General features: G+C 37.8%; 2 protein-coding genes across 8 annotated transcripts; both read left to right on the top strand.

The window, feature by feature from the left end:
* Positions 1–86: 86 nt before the first annotated feature.
* On the top strand, positions 87–2,694 carry NDUFB1 (NADH:ubiquinone oxidoreductase subunit B1). 4 transcript variants are annotated; one of them, XM_042791264.1, is made up of 3 exons: positions 87–217; positions 1,066–1,210; positions 2,373–2,694. In XM_042791264.1, the coding sequence occupies exons 2-3, from the start codon at positions 1,071–1,073 to the stop codon at positions 2,407–2,409; spliced, it is 177 nt and encodes a 58-aa protein (XP_042647198.1). In that variant the 5' UTR covers positions 87–217; positions 1,066–1,070; the 3' UTR covers positions 2,410–2,694. The 4 variants fall into 4 exon arrangements, with proteins under 4 accessions (XP_042647198.1, XP_042647199.1, XP_042647201.1 ...); XM_042791265.1 differs by having other exon boundaries at positions 88–217; positions 1,069–1,210; XM_042791267.1 differs by having other exon boundaries at positions 99–241; positions 1,069–1,210.
* A 114-nt stretch (positions 2,695–2,808) lies between these two features.
* On the top strand, positions 2,809–21,439 carry ATXN3 (ataxin 3). Of its 4 annotated transcripts, none has more exons than XM_042791261.1 (11): positions 2,809–2,967; positions 6,847–7,011; positions 7,551–7,595; positions 8,967–9,052; positions 9,468–9,534; positions 11,962–12,049; positions 12,302–12,434; positions 13,550–13,725; positions 14,151–14,274; positions 15,008–15,096; positions 15,750–21,439. In XM_042791261.1, exons 2-11 carry the CDS (start codon positions 6,958–6,960, stop codon positions 15,842–15,844), a joined length of 957 nt encoding a protein of 318 aa, XP_042647195.1. In that variant the 5' UTR covers positions 2,809–2,967; positions 6,847–6,957; the 3' UTR covers positions 15,845–21,439. The 4 variants fall into 4 exon arrangements, with proteins under 4 accessions (XP_042647195.1, XP_042647194.1, XP_042647196.1 ...); XM_042791260.1 differs by lacking the exon at positions 2,809–2,967 and adding an exon at positions 3,205–3,273; XM_042791262.1 differs by lacking the exons at positions 2,809–2,967; positions 8,967–9,052; positions 9,468–9,534 and adding an exon at positions 3,205–3,273.
* The last annotated feature ends 592 nt before the right edge of the window (positions 21,440–22,031 follow it).

The raw sequence follows: 22,031 nt of genomic DNA, 5'->3' as shown, positions 1-22,031 counted from the left end.
TTGCGGGAGGCGGGGAGGAGGAGGGGAGGTGGAAGGGTAACAGACGACACCACCACGAGGCCGCCCCGGGGGGGGGAGTGTGTGTGTGTGTGTGTGTGCGGTGACGGCCCTGCTCCCCCCCCTCTCCCTGTGCACGCGGTGGGCTCTCCCGGCCTGCCCCGCGGCGCTCGGTGCCCTTGGTGCGGCCGCGGCGCGGGGCCCGGAGCGGCGCGGAGCGGTAACGGCCGGGGCCGCGCGGCGGGTACCGGTGTTGGCCTTCCCCGGGAGCGCCGCGTCCCCTACCCCTGCGGCCGGGACAGGGGGCCGGCCGGGAGCGCCCCTCAGAAGCGGGGGCTTTATGGCGCTCAGGGGCGTGCGGAGGACGCGAGGCGGGGGGGGGTGTCGCGGCCGGGGGCCCGGCGGGACGGGGCAGCGTTTCTCTGCGCCCGGTGGAACCGGGAGGCTGGCAGGGCCCTCCCGTGCCTCAGTACCGGGGGAGCCGGGCGCGATGGCGTCGCTTCTCCCTAATTAGGCCGTCGTTTTGAGCTCTTCACTTGGGATCTCTCGTAACCTCCAGCGAGACGTTAGTCTGGGAGGCGCTGGTTCGGTTGGAAAAGGCTCGCTGGGTTTTAGAAATGTCCTTTCTTCTGTCAGTTCCCCACTGGATGTACCACTTAACGTTTCAGTCCGGTTGCAGATACTAAAGCGTCCATCTACAGCGGTTTAGGTTATAAATCCATTTGTAATGTTTTGCAGAACAGCAAACTTACGGATCATCACAGTTACTTTAATGGGCAAATTACCCTAAATAGAACTATTTCACCAGGAATATCTTAGATGTTCTATTTCTCTTACATTTTAGGATAAAGTCCTATTTCTCAGGGCCAAGAGCGAGTGAGGATTAATGCAAAGAAACTTGTGTGTAGGTTTGAGAAAGTCATGTGTCTTGTCGGAAGTGTTTGATGGCCCTCACGTTTATTACACTGTTGTAGGATCCTAGTAAGCGAGATTAAAGGTGCCAGATATGCAACAGTTTACATGTACGTATTTATCAGTAACTCTTATCTGTTATGCTTTTCTTTCTAGCAGTCATGGTGAATTTTGCCCAAGCTGTGCGTGATCACTGGGTTCACATCCTCGTTCCCTTAGGATTTGTGATTGGATGCTATTTGGACAGAAAGAATGATGAAAAACTGTCTGCCTTCAGAAACAAGAGCTTACTATATAGAAGGTCTGCTTTACTATGCCTCTTTATATATAGTTATTTTGCAAAGTGCTTCTCTGTTCTGAGTCTTAAGGATGAAAAAAAAAAAAAAACAGTGATGTTGTCAAAATATTAAAGGAAAGAAAGCCCTTAAAATTTCAGCAGGCATTCGTGAACATTTTTAGGTCACGAATGCCCTCTGAAAATTGGGGCTTTAGGAGCCATCTTAGTCATGAAAGAAAGGATCATTTTCTGCTCTTAGTCATGAAATATAGAAACTATTATTTAATTTTCCTACAACTTTAGCAGGAAGCACAGTGTTTAAATTTTAATTTTCAACTTTTCAGTGGATTATAGCAAACTCCTGTCTTAAGTTTAGAATGATCACAGCACTTTATAACCAAATACTTTTATAAATGTGTGTCATTTAAAAATAATAACCCAGTTTTTGAAATTAAACACCACATTGGCAACTGCTGTATCTTCACTGAAGGATGTCGTTATATATACTGATCAGCTGAGCTTTCTGGCTGACTTCTCAGAATTTAGGTAACTTAATGCATTGCCCCATCTATGTCAGTTCTCGTAATTCAATATTAGACTATAAGGTTAACAAAATAACAGAAGAAAAATCATGCTGCATAGCGTGGATTAATAGTAAGAATGTTGTTATCAGTTTCCAGGTGGATTTTTTTTTTTCCACTCTGGTCTTGCCTAAATTAGCTCTGAGTTAGAAAGGAAGATTATGATATCATCCACCTGGCTGTTACATTAGCACTTTTCTTACTGCAGTTGCTGGTGAGGTTGAGGAGGTATTGAAGCATATTGCAAAAATCCCCTCTGCTTTCACACTTAGATCTCTTCCCACTAAAGTAATGAATTTTTATATTTAAAAGAAGTAGAATTTTTCCTTTTAGACTTAATTATGTAAAAAGTCTATTAACTCCTTAGAGATCAGCTGTTTTGTGCTTCCATTTAAATGAGTGGGAGTTAAAAGGACAAAAGCTTCGGAGAGAAAAGAGAAACTTACCAATATTGAAAGATTTTTTAACTGACAACAATTGCAAGGAAAGTTAATTTTATACATAACTCTCAAAATTAAGGTATTGTAGAATAATTAATTGTATTTATTAGTAATTATTCTACAAAAATTACTCTAATTTTAGTCTCTTTTTTTCTTACCACACAGAGAGTTGAAGCCTGGTGAAGAAGCCACATGGAAATAAAGGCTGCTGATAAAACGGAAAACATTTTTGTTAAATTCATCAAGTGTTGAAAGTTACGGTTTTTACCTTGAGAGAATATGTGAACCTACAGAAAATGACACCTGCCATTCTTAAGTGCTAGTTTAATTTCCAATCTTACTTTTTGGGAGATGATTTAATTACATGACTAAGATGTGTCCAGGAATTCCATTAATCCATAAGTGTTGAGAAACTTTTGTCCCCAGAAATCATACTCTGGAGGAGGGAGGAAGAATTATGTAATAAAGAAAAACTATGCAAAAATCATTTAAGTTGTTACTGATCTGTATGGTGTGGAATTCATGTGTTTATAGCTAATGTATGAACTAGCCTTCAGAGGAATACTTAACATAGACCAAAACGTGGGTGAACGGTTGTTGGGTTTTGGTTTTGTTTTTTTTTTTTTGTTTGTTTGTTTGTTTTGTTTTTTTCAAATGAAACAGTTTCTTAACAGATTTCCTCTGTAGATGTGCCCGGAGCAGCAGCAAGCGGAGTCCTGCAGCTTTGGGAGAGCCGGCGGGTGGCGGGGACGGACGGCCGGTGAGGAGGGGGAGGGGAAGGGAAGGAGGGAAGGGGCCGCGGCCGGTGCGGCGGCGTTCCCGGGGGAGGACCGGGGCCGCGCCCGGGTTCCCGCTAAACCCGCTGGAAGGGCGGGGGCGCCTCCGCCCCGCCAGGGGGCGCCGTCACGGCGGCCAGCCCAGCCCAGCGCGGAGGGGGGGCGTGGCCTGCGCGGATTGGCTACAGCGAGTCGGCGAGCGAGGGGAGGTTTGATTGGCAGGGGAGGTCACGTGAGGCGGAGGCTGCCGGCCGTTGACAATAAACATGGAGTCGATCTTTCACGAGCGGGTGAGTGCGGGGCCGGGTTCCGTCCCCCGCGGGAGGCCGGCCGGTGGAGCGGGGTACCGCGCCGTCTTCTGGCCGTCCGCGCCGGGAGCGCTTTCACTGAGGAGCTGGTCGGGGCAGCGGGCGGGTCTCCCGTCCCCGCGCTGGCGTCGAGGCAGCCCCAGGTTCCCCACGGGGAGCGCTTGGCCCGTGCCCCGCCTGGCCGGGCCTCGCCGCCCGCCCCCGGCATCTTTCCGCTGCCAGCACGGAGCGGCGCCTCTCCTTCCTCTCTCTCGGGGGGCTGGGGGCCTGGGGCTCGGCTTTGCGAGGCCTGTGGGCTCCGCGGGGAAAGGAAGCATTGTTCCCGGGGAGCGAAAAGGGTCAGGGCTGAGCCGCGGCGTTTGCTCTCGCACCGCGATTGCTCTGCTTGGCCCTTGAGGAGTAGAACTCGAGTGGGGGAAGGAGCAGGCTACAGCTGCGTGTGTAGCTCGAGAGAGAACTCGCGTAGCTGAGGAATGAGCACGAAGGTGAGCAGCGGCAGGCAGGGCTGTTTCTGTGCTCTCAAGCACATCTCTTCACCTAGCCTGATTTGGGTGGGGTTGTGTAACCAGCAGGGAAAGGGAGAGCTATTAAGGAAATCCGAATTCATGTGCTGTGCTTCTGTGTGCTGAACAGTGTTTCCTGTTTTGTAGGACAAATGTTTCAGTGAACTGCTATTAAAATGTAATAGTCTTTTTTCATGTACTTTGCCAATGTCTCTGCACTTTTATTAACACTCGTTTTTGCAGAGTTCTCATGTAATGGTTGGTTTACTTCACAAATAAACAAGATAGCTGTATAACTTTTTCAAAAAAAAAAAAAATATTACAGTTCTGAAATCCATAGAACCTGAGGAGCATTTTTTCGAACTAGGCTTCGGTTGTAAAACTTGGCAAGCATTGTGGTGTTAAACAGCTGCTGTTCAGAGGATGAGTGTTAGATTTCAACCATTATGATCTGTGCTACAGTGACCTTGAGTTACAGTCTAGATTGAAAAATGAGTTCAAAATAAACATACCTTTCTCTTATCTGGCCTAGCTTATCACATAACGAAATTATAACTTTTTTATGACTAAGTTGCTTTCTAGTTAAATAGCAAAACTTGACAGAAATTGAAGTGACAGAGCATAATACATGCAGAGTTATAAACAGATTGTAATTTGTAGTTACTACAGGAGTTGGGGAAAGGGGGTTACAGTCTTGGGTGCCTCATATGTGAACCATAACTGCTCCCTGGTAAGTTAGTTACACAATTAAAAAGTTATACCTGAATACTGGTTTTAAATTGGAGTACCAAATATTTTTTATCTTATTACTATTCTAGGGAAAGTGTAACTGAACCTCTGTCTTCTTTCTTATGGGGTCTTTTTTTTCCTCTCCATGGAGTTCCTGCCAAAATTTTTAAAGTGCTGCATGTGTACACCCCACACCCCCCTCCCCTTAAATCTGAACACTTCAGGTAGTTCAGTAAAAAGGCATTAAAAACATGGTATTTATAAAGGAAATTTAACAAAACAAATACCTAAACAATTTGGCATTTTTAACAGGAGAATGACAGTTGCAGGAAGTAGGACTTAAGGAGTCTCTATCTTAGAAGTTGGTCCTTTCTTTGATAAGATACAAGTGAAAGCAAGGCAGCAGTTTATATGAGGATAGCTTTCAATGAGGGGATTTCAGATTATGGAAAGATGCAGGATTCTGCACCCCAAAACAGTTTAGTTTAATGTCTGTTAAAAACTGTAAGATCTGTTTTCCCTTCTGCTTTTTGCATTCAATATGTAGAGATTCTGCATTTGGAAACTAATGTTCATTACTTTCAGATAAAACTGTACAAATACAGAAATGTCCTTTTGGTGAAATTCAGATTTAAGCATGTAATACAACCTAGTTTTCAAAGGTATTCTAATGTCTCTTTGTTTATAAATCAGTTTCATATAGTTATGGTGGAGAAACCTGTGGTTTTATAACAGGTTCTTCTGTTATAATTTTATCATATGAACAGCAGCAGGGTTGTGGCCCCAAAGGGACAGGAGGTGGTGTTTAATCTTGAGTTTCCTGTTGTGGGAAGGATATGAGCTGGAGGAGGCTTCTGGATTCTGTTGACCTGACTGTACAGCCAGTCTAGCTTTAATAACTGATTGCTCAATGGAGTGATGAAGCCCTAGGAAGATTCTGTAATCTGGGGTAAAGGGAACTTTTGAGGCTTCTCCTGTAAGAAGGATCACAGGAGACTTGTGTGTGTGATTTGTATGAGGCTTTCATGGAAGTTTAAAGACTATTCCACCAGGGCATGCTCTTGTATTCTTTGTTTTTGTGTGTTTGGCAGGAGGGAGGGGTGTTCTTCATTTTTGTTGAGGGGTTTATAATTTTGTTTTTAATAGAGTGCATGCACATTAGAGTTCATAATGTCAATAAAAATGGGCACTGATTAAAACAAAACAGAAAAGCAGGGGTTTAAAACTGATGTTAATCTTGTCTTGTAGTTTAGCTATTTGAGAAGAAAGGTTTGGTTTTCATGGGAAACTGTAATTTGGTTGGTTGCTTCCCTCCCCCACAAGGCAGTATTTTATCCACACTTATGAAAATGATGGAACCTGACATGCATTCATTCAGACTAGATATTTTTTAATTTCTGACTCAAAATCATGACTGACATTTCTAGCTTACCCATTTTTAATTTGGGTTGACAGTCTAAAAATGTTATATTACATTTTTGTTAACTCCAGTGTGCTGGATGTGTAACAAAGTATCTGTAGTGTTTTCCATTTAAATGGTTTGTAAAAAAAATATATTTCATTGTTTAATATGCTAAATTTATTTTTTTATTGTCATTTCATTATTGTCATCAAGGTTTTAGAAGCAGTAATATTAGATTCTTTTACTTAGTTCCTGTACATAAATTTCAAGTGGAAAATAAACTTTACTTCTCCTCCAGCTCCTAATCGCTTTCTTGGCCATAAACAAATTGGTTATAGCCTGAACTGAAGGAGCAACCTTGAATGAAGGAAATAAATTCTGTAGAAGTATACTTTTAAATCTCTCCGAAGTCTTAACGGTCTGCTTTTCTTTAGCCACATGGGGAGAGCAGATTGCCGGTAACTACACCTGGCAGGGAAGAAAAGCTAAAAAAGAACGAGAGCATCTGTTGCAGAAAACGCGTTACTGGGAAGTAGAGATCTAAACCGTTTCATTTTCATGTGGTGGTGATTTGGAAGAGGACAGAATCCAGTGTGCTGATGGTTGCAGTCCTCGTGTGATTTGGTCGGGCCACTGGCAATTTTTACAGTGTTTTCAGAAACAGTATTTCTACATTAAATTTATTTCCTTTGAGGAAATAAAGTAGTATGTGTGTTGTTTTTTTTTCCCATCAAATTGATGGGAGGGTTGTATTGGGTTACTTGCAGTGTCATACATCTGAAGAACATATGTCATTCCGGGTGAGCGGGGAGGGCAGGAAGTTTGGCAGAATTAAATGGTGGAGTCATTTTACGGAGTAAAACATTAACAAGATTTTGTTGTTGTTGTTGTTTTTGGTATTTTTTTCTCTTCCAACATTAGCAAGAAGGCTCACTGTGTGCTCAGCACTGTCTGAATAACTTGCTACAAGGGGAATATTTTAGTCCTGTTGAGTTATCCTCTATTGCACAGCAGTTGGATGAGGAAGAAAGAATGAGAATGGCAGAGGGAGGAGTGTCTAGTGAAGAATATAGAACATTTTTACAGGTAAAATAATCTTAATTTGAGGTTGCTTGATACTTGACTGAAATCTAATGTCGTGTAGCACAGACCTGCTATTCTTGAATAGCTAGAGAAGGTTAATTTCCTAGTGCTAAAACAACTTATATTTGTAGGCCTTTTCATTTATGCATCTTAAATTTGGCATTTTCTGATGTTACTAATACGGCTTTACAATAATTCTACAAAAAGCTATGTTAATCTTACAGGTAGGAAGTCGGGCATGGTGAGGAGGAGGGGATGATCATTGTCAATTTGCCTTTTGTTTTTGTAAGCCAGTGGCAGAGATAGGAACAGAAGTTCCCATCCCTGTCTGTCCTTTAAGCACTGAGCATTTCTAACTTCAAGGTTTGCATTTTTAATAAATAAGCTTATTTGGGCATTCTAATCAGCCTTACAGACTAGGACATACTGAGTTACTGCTTTAAGTATATGCAGTTATATTTATTTTAAAAACTGAATTATTTCTGATCTTGAATGCTTACACCATTTTTCCCTTTTCTTCTTCTCAATCTCACACTGAGCAGCAGCCTTCTGTAAATATGGATGATAGTGGATTCTTCTCAATTCAAGTAAGCACAGCTCTATACTGACAGATTTTTTTTATTTATGCACTGTATGTTCTCTCATTTAATTTAAATGGCACCGAGCTTTTTTCATCTAGTTTCCAGTTTATAGGCTTAATGGGATTAAATGCTGGACTTCTAAATCTTCAGGGTATTTTGCATTCAGAGCAATGACTTCCAGTTCTTCAGTTCGTGGGCCCTTAAACACATAGAAGCACGGACTCCCCAACTGTGAAATGATGCCTGCTGGCAATAAGTTTTATTTCTAAGTTGCTTCTTATGAGCACTTCAGGTGTAGACCTTGGCTCCCATAGACTACAGGTGAAAAAGCAGACTTGAGGTGGTTTTCTCAAGTTATAGACTGTAAAGCCCTTGGCAACGGTTACAGGGTTAGCAGAGTGATGTGCAGCATGGAAAAAGCTGCAGTAGCCGCATTCCAGTTTTTATAATGCACATCAGACACTTTAGAGCTGGGTTTTTTCTTTTTACTTTTTTTTTTTCTTTTAAACATAACGGAAAAGTAATTAATAATAAATACTTAAACCAGAACAACAACAAAAAAAGGTATTGAACACTGAATTAGGGCTTGTGTCTATACTAGGGCTGTAGGTAATGCTCTGCACCTTTGGCTGTCTCCCAGGCTTTCAGAAGCGCCTCTCAACGTTCCAAAATCCCTCGAGAGCCTCTCTTCCTTATGGCAGGACAGGGCTGTTCTTCTATTCAGTGAGAAACAGTTAACGGCTTGGCATTCCTTGTATTCCTGATTGTGCTGCTTCAATATTGAAGCTGAAAAAAAAAAAAAAAAGCTTCCTCATATTCTAATTTTTTTTTCCTGTCATTGCTTTGCTCACTTGCTACATAGTTGGCTCACTGAAAGGAAGATGAATTGTTAATTTAAAATTTCCTACAGCGTTATTTCAGATAACTTTAAAGAGTTATTGGAACAGAGTTGATGCTAATGTACCTGACTGATCCTGTGACAATCCAGTGGTGCAACAGTTCCAGTAGTTACTGTGGGGAAGGGTGATACTGTATCGCGGGGGGAGGGTAGAGCAGTGCATTGGGAGCAGAGATGACAATTTATGAAGTGTCTGTGGGAGGTGAAGTTACAGCTTTGTCTGGGGGAGTAAGCTTATTAACACATTTCAGTTAAATCCCAGTTTTGTTACTTCCCCTTAGATATGCAATGCGTGTTATGTTTGCATGTAGATTCATAACAATTGCATTTTGAATAATGTGATTACTAGGTCTCCTAGCAATGTTTTGAAAATTAAGTTTTATGAAAACGGTATAATTGTTTATCGCAGCTAAGATGGTTGCATTGCTTAAATTTAGATTTGACTGGTTTGACTCATGAAAAGTGCTATTTTTTGACAGGTAATAAGCAATGCCTTGAAAGTTTGGGGTTTAGAACTAATCCTCTTCAACAGCCCAGAGTATCAGAGGCTTGGGATCGACCCTATGTAAGACGTTTTCTTCGTAGCACCCTGCTTTCATTTTACAGAAAAATAATACTCTTAATCTGTGATGTAAATCTTTCTCTAAAATTACTATTTCAAGCTATGTTGCATTCTGATGTTTTTATTATCCCCTCTGTCTTTACTTTTCTTCTGTTGGGGGGTGTATATGAGCAATTGTCCTCTGTGCCTTCATGATATCTCAGTATCTGTGTCATCACAGGTATGTGGAGATTTCAGTAATGTTGACAACTTGCTAGATGTTATACAAGCAATATGAATACTCTAACATCAACAGTTGTATTACTGAATTTTTATTCTATAAGGTTAAATTAGTGGTAGCAAAGAACTTAAACATTAATATGCGCTCCGATATCAGAGTATTTAATTTTATCTATACCTTTTGTTTTTCTTTTTACAGAAATGAAAAATCATTTATTTGTAATTATAAGGAACACTGGTTTACAGTTCGAAAGTTAGGAAAACAGGTGACATTGTCTTTTTTTTTATTTAAAAATTGACTTCAGAATGGGGGTGGCAGAGTGGTTGTGAGTAGACCATGTGTTGGCCTTTTGCAAGATTTTGCTGCAGTTTGCTTTAATAAAATCCCATAGTTTTTTTTAAAAAAAAAAAAAAACAACAAAAAAAAAACCAACCAAACAAACCAAAAACAACCAACTACTGAATGTTTGTCATATTAACAAAAATGCCAGGCAGCTTTTTATGAATGTTAGCCCAGGGAAAGACCCTAGGATCAATTCCCCAGTGAACCAGTCCTCTAGGGAGCTGAAGCTCTGGTAGAGCCTGTGTGACGTCTTAAGCTCTTTTATTTATTTTCTGCATGAAAAATAGCAGAAAAATTGTGTCAGGGACTTCGGGAGTGGGGGTTGGGGAGGAGTCCTCGAGGAGGATTAGGATCCCTATAGAATGCAAATTTATTTTAATGCAATAAATTATTGACATTGTAAAAATAGTTTTACTTATTTAAATGGACAATAGGTATAAAAAGAAGTTCAAATTTCAAAGGTATTAATATTTATGATTGCTAGTATTTTAAGAGTATCCATCAGGATAAGGTTGGAGAATCACAACTTTTGTACTATTTTAGAAGACTTTCTGAAACAGTTGTATTATAAGCAGGAATTAGTTCTTAAAGATAAGGGATGGGCATAGAAGAATTCAAGTCGCATCTGTGTTTCTTGTAACACCTTTGCAGTGTTTTATTTCAGTAGCCAATTACTTTTCTGGATCATACTGCATAAGCTTTTATATAACATAAGCTGGTTTGATTGGGTTTTTTTCAGCTTTTTTTTTGTTATAGAAAATTTTCATTAAATAAGCTTTTAGATTCCACAGTAGCAGACAGGAGTCTCTTTACCCATTTGGTTCATTTTGCAAATGGTGGTTACCTATGTTGTCATCCAGATTAAAAAAAAAAAAAAATAAATTTTACCTGTGAGTTGACATGTGAGTAAGCAAACTAAACTCTACTGTTCTGCTTTAGTGTAAAAGTATGGCTAATATTTACAGGCAGTGTTTGTATATTTAATACCAAAAAGGCTGAATGGTCTCTTAAAAATACAGTAATGTTCCATATTATATATACAGACATGTTGGGTCGACTTTTGAGATGGCATTTTAGCCCAAAATGTTCAAAGTTGGAAGGGGGATGTCTTTTGCTTGTACATGTGGCTTTTAACCACATAACAGACACCTAGTATTGTCTTTATCTACAGAGTAGTGAGAAAAGATAGACAAAATAGGTTGACTTAGAATTGACCTGCTTCTCTTCTATTACAGTTAAAGGAAAATTAATTTACCAAACCTTCTTATTCCATATTCCCTTTTAAAAGTTTGTCTGTAATCTGTCTATCCTATTTGTTTACATAACTTTTTATTCCCCACTCCTACACTGTAGGTCATCTTATCCTTTCCTAGTGGCAAAGGGTGTTCTTGACAGATTAAGTGACTGAATGACAGAATGGTAGATAATCACCTGTATTCCAGGTGAATTATCTAATGGGCCTGACTGCAAGTGTATGACTGCATATATGGAAGTTTTGGTAGATGAATGCATTTTTGTGAGAAAGGACATAGAAATCTCCTTCTACTATATGAAATGGTGCTTCCTGGTTAAAGGTGGATAATATTGAATGAGTATGGTATAAAAAAGGTTCTTCAGGTTGATTGCAATATATATGAGGTTTTAAAGGTAGAATATTGTGTTGTTGAATATATTTTCTCTCTAGAAGAAGTATCATAAATGACTAGTTGTCTTCAGGGGACTAGAAGTGATCTGTGTCTGTTTATCTGAAGTGTCCCCTATTGCAGAATTATGCTGTACTAGCAGCATATTGAATTTGCATTCATTTTCTTAATTTTTAAACCTAAAAATTATCTCAGAGAGAGGTAAACAATAGTTTTCAGCATCACTAGCTATTAAAGACAGAATGTTTGATTAAAGTATTTAGTGGAAAAAACTCCAGTTCTGTTTCCTGTATCTGTTAATTTCTTAAGAAACAGCATTAACTTTTGAAGTGTTTCTTCCTTCATTAGTGTCTGAACAGATTTAAAACTAGGACTAAGCAGAATTTTTAGAATGATGTCTGAAATAATTCTAGCATTACATTTTGATATATCTGTTTTAATCTGTTTGCCTGGTACCAGTGTTGAGTAATGGGAGAGAGCATGCAGTAATTTCCCCACTTCAGGTCTCCTGCTAGCTGAAGAGTATTTGAAGGGTAACCTTTAGCAGTGTAGGTATTGTGCTTCAAAAGACTTTTAATTTGATAATTTATTTTATTAGATTTATTTGGATATTCCATCATAGAAAATTACCACAATGTACAGAAATGGGTTACCAAGTAATCTTTATGCTAATTTGTTCTCTCAAACCTTTTTTTTCTTAATTACAGTGGTTTAACTTGAACTCTCTCTTGATGGGTCCAGAACTAATATCAGATACATATCTTGCACTTTTCTTGGCTCAATTACAACAGGAAGGTAATAGTAACTTGCAGATGTTAAATCTCATTAATTAAAAGTAGGTAATAATCATTATTTATTAGAACTTATGTATTCAGTTAACTACCCTTAGTTTTATGATTGAAATAGTGAAATAACCCAAGTCCTTATAATGAAAGGTAGAGCCTTACATTGTAATAAATTGCACATCATTGTGTTCCATACAGTGTGCGTTTTAGAGTGTTTATGCGTGCACCTTAATGCTGTAGACTTACAATTTGTTTTTCTCAGGTTATTCCATATTTGTAGTAAAAGGTGACCTGCCAGACTGTGAGGCTGATCAGCTATTGCAGATGATTCGGGTACAGCAGATACAGCGACCAAAACTAATTGGAGAAGAGACTGCACAATCGAGAGATCAGAGGTAAGGTAAATAAAGATTTCATTCTAATAATGTTCAGTATGATTGGTTTTCATGATCAATGCCTACATGGAGACAACCCCCTTAAGAAGTAATTAGAAGTATCTTTAGTGCAATACACTCACTACTGTTGCACACAGTAAAAGCAAGTTGGTAGAATACAAATGGTGTATTTTTAAGTAGGCAAAATCTACCTTAATAAACATTCAATCTTTCCATGTGTGTAACTGTTGTATAGTGCAGATTTTTAACTTCATGATTACAATATTTTTTGAATTAGAGTAAAACGGGTTAGTAAATCTCACCAAACTATGGTTGATGGTAATCAAGCTATAATTAAGACTGTCTCCTGCATTCTGTCATAATTAGAAAAGAATGAGAAACCCATATCTGAATTCCACATCAAATAAATCATACAGCATTCTCTTTTGGAATAATTTCACTGTAAATTTTGTAGTGCTGTTCTGTTGAGGCATACTGCTAATATAAAACATTCTTGAAAGCATATAAAGTACCCCTACAATAATTTTATCACATTTTCATAGTGAATAATTTGCGTACTGATAAAAAGGCTTAAGGCTTTTCAGAGGAAATAATTCATTATTATTTCTTCCACTTTGTAAAGGTATACTGGTATTGTAAATTGATGGAATAAAAACAAACTACTTGGCAGTAACATGGAAACTGTGTATTGTTTACAGAGGATCTGTTGCTCTAGTGTGGTCATCAAAGCTTCCTGAAAAAAGAGACCACATGCACTATTTTCTGCTGGTGTAACTGTTTAAATAGCAATGGGCTTGAATAACGTGTATTACTGCTTTTTGTATGCTCACCATTTTTTAAGTTTTTCCTATGGAACAGATTCTTGTCAACATGTGCATGGGTTTAGAGTTGCTGTATTTTCATTTTTACAGCTGTAAGCTCTGCTTGGAGCCCACTTGTGCTTTTTAATGTAGAAGTGAAAGTATTTGTTAATATAACATATTTTTCACAGTAGAAATGTTTTCTTCCAAAGTTAAAAGAAGTTAAACCAGCAGAAAATATTTACTTTAAATCTCACAGTAAAAAGTAAATGCTGTTGCAGTCTGAATTCTGCCATAAATGTGTCAATTTCACAGACTATCCAGAAGTGATGTGGACCAAGCAATAGACGTTAACCATCCTTTTGATGGAACAGGCATGTTAGATGAAGATGAAGAGAATTTTCAGAGAGCCCTGGCTCTAAGTAGGCAGGAAATTGATATGGAAGATGAAGAAGCTGATCTTCGCAGAGCCATTCAACTCAGCATGCAAGGTGCAGCGCTCATCTAAATTTCTCTTACGGTGTTAATGTTGCTTATGCTTCTAGGCTGAAATCTGTTTGTCAGCCACGTTTTCCAGCATGTGTCAGGCTTGCTGAAAAGACTGGCTTCGACGCATAGAAGGACAATCCAGAATTTCCTGCAGCAATTTCCTTTCTGCTTTTTGAAAAGTTGTAACTGTCATGTTAGCATTGATCATTAGCAAGCAAGAACAAATTGACAAAGGGTGGCAGGAGGGAAGGGAAACTGTCCTAAGATAAGGAGGAGAGGTAGTATCCAGTGAAGTTAGCCTAGGTGTTTATTTCTCCCAACAAGTCTCTCTCTTCCTCTCAAGTTTGAAGACAGTTTCTTAAGCTATATTTAATTTACTAACTTCATTTCACTGTAATTAGTAGGATATGGCATGTTCTGGTTTTAGGTAGTCGTCGAAGTGAGTTCTCGGACTCATTACCACAGAATGTTCCTCAGTCGCCTCACACCAGCCAAACAGACTCCCTTTCTTCAGAAGAGCTGCGGAGGAGAAGACAAGCATATTTTGAAAAGTAAAGTAGTTGCTAGAAAACTGCATGTAGAAGTACATGTCATATTTTTCAGTGCTTTTGGGGCATGAATGGTTTTCTGACTGAGGTCCAGCTCACGTTTTCCTAATAGTACCTGAATTTTGCTATTCCCAGGTGGCTCCCAAAAAGAAAACAAGCCTGTAAATAAGAGAGAATCTGTTAGTAATGCAACATCAGTCTTGCGAAGAAAGAAAACATACATGTGTTAAAGTATTTTAAATTAAATCCTGTAAATTTCTGTAATTGTCATCCTGACGAAAAGTATTGTTTTACTAAGACTTTGCTTCTGGTAATGGTGCCCCTGATGTGTATCACATGAAAGCATTCTAGATAATACTTCATGTTGCTGTTTTGGAGTACCTTCTTAATACATTGTTGGGGTATTGTGGCTTTTTCTTATCTCTGTCTCCTAGTGATAGAGGAAATAAAGACCAGGGAAAATTGATAGGGATGGCAGGAGTTAGACTTCACATGAGAGGATAAGAATGCAGACCATTGGAATTCTGCAAAAATAGTAATGTGGCTTGGGCTATAATGTTGGGAAGACAGGTGTCTGAACATTAGCAGGGTGAAATGATTGAGATTTTAGGTGCAGGGGTGTTATTGTACCAAACAGCTACTTCTCGCTCTTGTCCTTCCTTACAATTAAATAGACTTGATACAGGTATCATACGGATGTTGGTATTATTCTCTTACAAATTTGTAACACTTTCAGGCAGCAACAACAGCTACAGCAGCAAGATCGGACCCCGAACCTACGTGATAAGCCAACTCTAAGCTCAAGCACTCCAGAAGCTGACCCAGGTATTTTTTTACGCTTACTTCCAACACTGAAATATTTATTTCTCTCACCTTTGTGTTGTGCTCTGTTTCCTAACTTGCTTTATCTGCATACTTCCTCACTCCAGCAGCCGTTCAGATTATGTATCACAGGCATTACTCTCTTTGGCAGGGAAGGAAAGGATGACTTTAAAAGCTTGTTCTACTTTGAATGTCAATATCCTGTTTCAAATTGAACAGCGTTACTATTAGACCATTTGAGTTCTGGTTTTTGCTTTTTGTTGTTTTGTTTGGCTTGAGCATTACAAATTGTAATCTTTGGGATTTGTACGAACAACTTATTTTCTATATTACTTACAAAGTTGTATGACAATGTAATAGAGTAATAGCTGATAAAATAACTGCATCCAGTTTTCAGTAGAACATAAGTATGTAGGCCTTACCAGGATTAGGTATTGCTGATCCAAAATTAATGTGCGTTACTTGTTGCAAACTGACTGTTGTGGATGGAAAGCTAAACGCAAAATGTTCAATGATTTAAAAAACAAAACAAAAAAATTTTAGGGATAGGGTGAAAGCAGGTGGGGGTGGACAAAAGGAACATCAGAAGCATTTAACTACAGTTGAGAACTAGCTCTGTGTATTTATTACAACTTTTATGCATTTATTTTCTGTAGGAGGTGATATGAGTGAAGAAGACATGCTTCAAGCAGCTATGAATATGTCTCTCGAATCTGTTAGAAACCACTTGAATACAGAGGAGGAGAAATGACAACTTTTTTTTTTCCCCCCTCTTATTGCTAAAACACTACGTCTCCATTATAATTTTACAGTGTGGATGTTGCACAAACAGGGTTCATTTCAGAGTTCTGGAAGCAGGAATGGAAGGGGGGGTCTAGAGGTCAGGGTTTAGAGGGAATCTGCAAATACAAAAAAAGATTGCACTAATTTAGAGAACTACTAGAGAACATCTGTTCATAGAAGTAGCTGTATTAAAATTTACTTAAACTATTCACATGAACAAAGTTAGACACATGTAGCACCTGTAACTTGCAATTAAAAAGCAAGTTTAAATTCTTTTGAAGAATTCTGTAGAAAATACTAAAGGTGCTGAAAACCAGCATCAACTGATTTCCTTCAGTACTAATGGAAAAAGAAACAAGTAATAAGTTGTGCTTCTTTATAAGAAATCACTTAAAATCGGAAAAATAATTCTATCTTAGATAATTTATTTTGTGATTGTTTATTTTGAATGACTTAATGTCAACTTTTTGATCCTGCTGTCCACTTTTGAAATCACTCATTCTGCAGGAGAAACATGAATCCATAAATTTCATACTTTGCAATTCAAGAGAAACCCTTCAGTGTATTGTTGATTCCATTACTCCTGAATCTTTCAGTGACTTCTGAACTTCTAACACTTTCTGGTTTTACTTTGTTTCAACTGTAAAGTTTTCAGATCCAAGTTTAAAGTTAGGATTTTTGCATTGCCCTGTTGTCTTTTGGCAGATAACTTGCTGCCTTTGGTTTGGTTTTTTTTTTTGGTTTTGTTCTCTTATACTCTTTTATTAGTCATTACTATAAAAGTAGCATATAATCAGTTGGGTTAAACAGGTTTTCTTTTCTACCTCTTCTGGAGTCTTTTTCCTTCTTCAAGCTCAACCCTTCATTCTGGCCTTTCACTATGAAAGAGCTGTAACTGAGTCTAGGAGAAAGGAGGAGGGGATTTAGGTGCCATAAAGTCAGTGCCACACACATAAGGTGCATTCCTGCAGTCTGAAATGACCCCTGTGCAAGTAGCTCTTTTAAGAATGAATATTTATGTCTGTGTGGATGTTCTTTCTGAAGTGCTTTTTATGAGTGTCTGTCAGAATGTCGCAGCTTTGTCAGGAATGGCCTTTATTCACGCACCTTACAATTTTTTATCATGCTGTTTCTGATCCTGAGAAGAATTGGGGAGCAAGGTATGTGAGATGTCTTACAACCAATAGCATAAGCTATTTGCTTTGATATCCAGGATGAATGTGTAACAGGGTGACCAAGCTTGACTTACAACTTCAGTGCAACAATTGATATGTTTAATTTTCCTAAATGGTGCTTGAAATACAAATTCTGTTTACATATAAATTATATGGAAACATGCTGTAGATAGGGTACGTAAGCTGTAGTCCAGTTAATGCATTAACAGTTAGCACAGGCATTCTAAGAATCTTTTGAAGATAACCCCAAATTTCTTTATCCCAATATTCTAAGTTATATCATTGCACAATAGTTACATTTAATTAAAATTAGTATGAAATGAATGGTGGCTAGATGGAAATACACATTCAGCATCAAATCGTACTGTACATGAAAGGGCTCTTACCTCTCAGTAAAGATTTGTTTACAGCAATGTTTTTTTGATAGTTTAGTATATTATTACATTATCCATATTTGGGCAAAATTCTGGTTTCCTTACCTGTGTGCTGAACTCCCACCAGTGTTAACAGAACTACTGGTATATATAAGACAGTATGGATTTTGAGATGAGACAGCGCTACTTTTAAAAAACTTGATTTTAATTCTTTTGTTTGTTTGTGTTTTTTTTTTTTTTTTTAATAATCCTGTCATGCACATTAATTATAATGTTTGTAATGTCTCTAATACAGCTAAACAATGGCTTAAAAAGTCCATGTGTGCATATGCCATTTTGAAATGCTATATTTTTCAGGATATAAATTTCTGCTTTCAGTTTAAAATTTATATGAAACTGAAAACAGGAAAGGAATCTCTAAAGCACTGAATTATTTCTTTGCTCATCCGTAAATTATCCACAGCTTTAATTTCCCTTCTTTTGTTGTGCCATAAACTGATTCTGAAATAAGATTCTCATTTTTATAAATAGGTATAGGCTGACAATATGATACCAGTACTTGGAACCTTGGACCTTTTATCATTTATTATGAGAATATAATAAAAATGTATTATTTCTGTAGCTTTATAGTGTAGCAGCCCTATGTTAAAAAAAAAAAATATAGCCTCTTGAATTGCATTAACTGTAACCCATGACAATTACATGGATTTTTAATCACTAAAGCATGGAGGTTTGCATTTGAACTTTCATGTCACTTTGTCAGTTACTTCATCACTCATGTGTTTTAATATGTAAGGAATATAAAGTAACAGTGCCTGAAAAGCACAACTGTGTCAGTTATTACAGGGCTAACCATATTCCTTTCTGTGTAGAAACTGTCACTACAAATACCAATTCAATTCTTCAGAGGTATGTCGAGTTTAATGAAGTAGGCGTTTCTGCCTTAGTCAAGCAGTTAAGAGGTAGCAATTTAAGCTACGTATGTTAATTGCACCAAAGGAAGAGACTAAGACTCATAGTACGTATTTTATAACCCAGACCTAAAGTTCAAAATATGTGGACCTGACAAAGAGCTGTCATTAAAATGCCAATCTCGTTTTTTGGTGTGCATTCTTCCAGTGATAAACAGTTCTCAATGTGTCTGAACTATGCTCAGAAGGCATTTTCTAATTTAGAGCCTGTTCCTGCTGTTATCTATTCTGTCAAGCTGATGGGGTTTTTTTCCCATGTTGTAGCTCTAGGCCAAAGTCCAATGTAAAGGAGCAGAAATGGATTTTTTTTTTTTTTTTTATTACAGTATGATATTTGAGAGAATTCCAGGCTTTATTCATCCAACAGATTTTTATAGTCTTCCTCACAGTGAACAGTCCATGTGATGTAACTTGTGTTTTTCTGCCTATAGAAATCAAAGGGGTAGGGGGAATGAGGGATACTTACATTAAATATCTTCCAAAATTAGTTCTGTAAGTATAATTCTGTAAACTGCTTTCACGGTCTTGTAATGAGGGCAGGAAGAAAGCGTTGTAATGCAGTCATGCTTGCATGCAATTCATGTTAGGCACAGCAGATATAACTTATTTAAATGTTCATGTTTTTCTGGGCTTGAAACTAATCTGATACAATACTGGCTTACTCTCCTAAATTTGTGCTCCTTGTGGCCTTCAAACAACTTCCAAGTTTAAATGTAACTTTCAGCTAAGGTACTCTTACTATTTTTCATACTTAATTACTTTTCAGACTACTTAAAAAAAATAAATAAGATACAAAGTTAAATCTCCAATGTGTTTTAATGTTGGACTACTGCTTCTGTTACAAATCTGTAAAATGGCTTCTGCACATGTCTAGTAAACAATTCTATTTCTATATCTCAGACAAATACTGTAATTTGCAAGCTGCTTTATTACAAAAATGACAATTAGGCTTTTAAAAATGAACAAGAACATGTTACAGTTCTAAAATGTGAATTTTTCTAAAATTTAGTATTGCTTCAAATAATGATAAAAATGTACAAATGGTGGCCTTTTTACTGAGAAATATGGGGAATGGGACTGGAGAACTCTAGAACTCAGGCTTACAAGGAAGTATTATCGTGCAATTCATGTTACTAGCGCATAATTTAAAAGGAATCAAAAAAAGAATCCAAGGAAAAGAAAAATTGAAGCGGAAATATTTTTTTAAGGGCTTAGATATAAAATTATGTTGCTCATTTGGTAAGCCATTACTGTCATGCATAAAACAAACGTAACGCCTGGGAAATCTTCATAGTTACTCACAAATCTTTTTTAAAAAAAGAAAAAAAGTCTCAACAGATAATACGTATGTACCCATTCCCCACGTAAACATAATCAGTTGTTCAAGTAAGAACAATACGTGATACATTCGAACTGGCCTGGTCCAAATACTCCATTCTTCAGTTTCAAATCACTAGCTTTGTGTTGTATCCAGGTTTGCATCTTAAAAGCATGAGCTGTTTTGCAATAAATGTTTTTTTAACCTGCATACACACATTTTGCCTTATTTGCATTTCGGATATGGAGTGAATGCTTTAGTATTTAACCTGCCATATTCACCTCCTTCCCCAATTACAGTTCTTCAGAATGTTAAAGTACATGTGACTTTTCAACTGCTTTTACCAATGAAAATGTTTTTATCTTCTTTGTTAAGAAAAGCAAATAATTGTTACTACACTTGCGTTATTTTTTTTGATCTCTGCCCACAGTATAGCCACTGTGTGAATTCAGGAGGGGAAATTTATAGGGGATTTGGAACAGAAAGAGATATAATATTTAAATGCCACTGTGCAAAAAAAAAAAAAAAGGGAAAACCTTGGTACTGTCATTAAAGCATGCAAGCATTGATAAAATTTTATTTTTTGCTACATGAAATCTCGTGTACAAAACATTGTAAAGTTGGAATTTTGTAAGGGAGTATTTTTTTTTTTTCATCTCTTGCCTAATAGTTGCGTATTTTAGAAATAATCTTCAGTAATAGATTTTTTTTTTTGTCATGAGACTGCTTTCAGTATCATGTCTTTGGCTTTGGATTCCTATACAATTTTTGTCTATTTTGTGTATATAAAGAGATAATATTGAAAAGATTAAAAAAGGAAAGCTGAAATGCTTTTGTTTTGACTGGAAAATGGCAGTGCTGTTTGATATTTTGAAAATGCTCTCCAAATATATATGGTTGTATTTGATATCACTTTTTTAAATAAATAAGATTATAGCTTCCAATGTTTCTCTCTTGACCCGAGTGTTTGCATATGTGCTTTCCCTTTTATGTGGATTTGGCACAGAGTCATCAAACATGAAGAGCTTCTCTTTGTTATCAGTGGGCTTTGCAACCGATACTGTGAATGTACAGTACCAGTGAGGTAATCTTCTGTTGCGCATAACTGACATTTAGTCATCTCTGAGGTCTTTTCATCTGTTGATACTCCAAAATTTGTGTAAAGACACTCCCATTAGGAAGAAGGTCGGTGCTGATTGTTGTTATGCTACGTCTTTTAAAATTGCATGCTTTCTAATTTTAAAATAAGATATTGTTTCCTATTTTGCTACCAGACTACACATTTTTTTGTGACATAATGTACTGTTTTTATATCTTAGTCAATCCACAGGAGTATATTGGATGATTTCTGTGCATTTTATCAACAGTAGATGACACCAGTCAGCTAAAAACTGGTTTGCAATGTTAAATAGTCAGTTTCTAGTTTTTCAAGAATAGTAATTAAAAAAAGTGGGGGGGAAAAGCCCTCTGTGCTATTTCATTGGCTTCTTGACTGACTTGGCATTATAAAATGAACCATACTAGGAGACATTTTTATCTCTAAATTTTTTTAAAAGTCTGGAGGACATCCCTGGTCTTATTTTAAAAAAATGTTAAGACAGTTTCCCATAAAAAGTATCCATCTTTTATCTCAAGTGGACTCATACGGTTTTTGTTAAACAATGGTATAGGGTGTTTTGAGCATTGTAAACTTTTCATCTCCATTAAACCCAATGTTTTAAATTATTAAGATACATTTATGTTTCATGCTACATCACAGCACTAATACTTCCTACAATTCTGGTGGGAGTTTGGGGAGTTTTTTCGAGCTAGAAATGGATTTGATATTGTATGATAATTTTTACTTTGGCTAATTGTAAGAGTAGTAAATATACCATCAAATTTAAAATTTGGTAATGTATAAACCTGATCGAAAAATTTTTCACTGAAGAAGAGGGGAAAAAAAAAAATCAATCTTTTATTAGAAAACTGTCAAATCAGACCCTTATTTTGGTTAGTTTTAAGTTTGGAATTCCTGGGCCCTGTACTGTAGCCAGCCTGAGCTGGCTCTGCGCCGCAGCGGGCAGTGGAGAGCCGAGGCGGCACTGTGGACCAGCTGCGTGCCCCTCGCCGGGGCTCTGCGGGACCCCATCAGGGGAGCAACAGGCAGGTTTGTCCATCACCTTCGCGTAGTGCTTGTCAGCCTGTAGCTCCAGAGCATGCGTTCTGTGCCCGCTGCGTTCTCAGCTCCTCTAAAAACAGTAAGATTTCACCTGTGAAACGCTCAACCTCATTTTACCGGTCCTGGGGTGCTTTAATCTTTTCATGTAGGTTACTA

The sequence above is a fragment of the Tyto alba genome, unplaced genomic scaffold (assembly GCF_018691265.1).
Source record: "Tyto alba isolate M040663 unplaced genomic scaffold, T.alba_DEE_v4.0 Super-Scaffold_18, whole genome shotgun sequence".
NCBI lineage: Eukaryota > Metazoa > Chordata > Aves > Strigiformes > Tytonidae > Tyto > Tyto alba.
Note: the sequence above shows the minus strand (reverse complement) of the source record. Positions and strands in the feature narration are given on the sequence as shown.

Bases quoted from the DNA above. Each gene is read 5' to 3' on its own strand.
- ATXN3 (XM_042791260.1), top strand. From the start codon at position 3,250: ATGGAGTCGATCTTTCACGAGCGG. The intron at 7,596-8,966 runs GTAAGCACAGCT...ATTTTTTGACAG, and splicing joins GTGGATTCTTCTCAATTCAA to GTAATAAGCAATGCCTTGAA. The intron at 12,435-13,549 runs GTAAGGTAAATA...TCAATTTCACAG, and splicing joins GCACAATCGAGAGATCAGAG to ACTATCCAGAAGTGATGTGG.
- NDUFB1 (XM_042791264.1), top strand. From the start codon at position 1,071: ATGGTGAATTTTGCCCAAGCTGTGCGTGATCACTGGGTTCACATCCTC. The intron at 1,211-2,372 runs GTCTGCTTTACT...CTTACCACACAG, and splicing joins AAGAGCTTACTATATAGAAG to AGAGTTGAAGCCTGGTGAAG.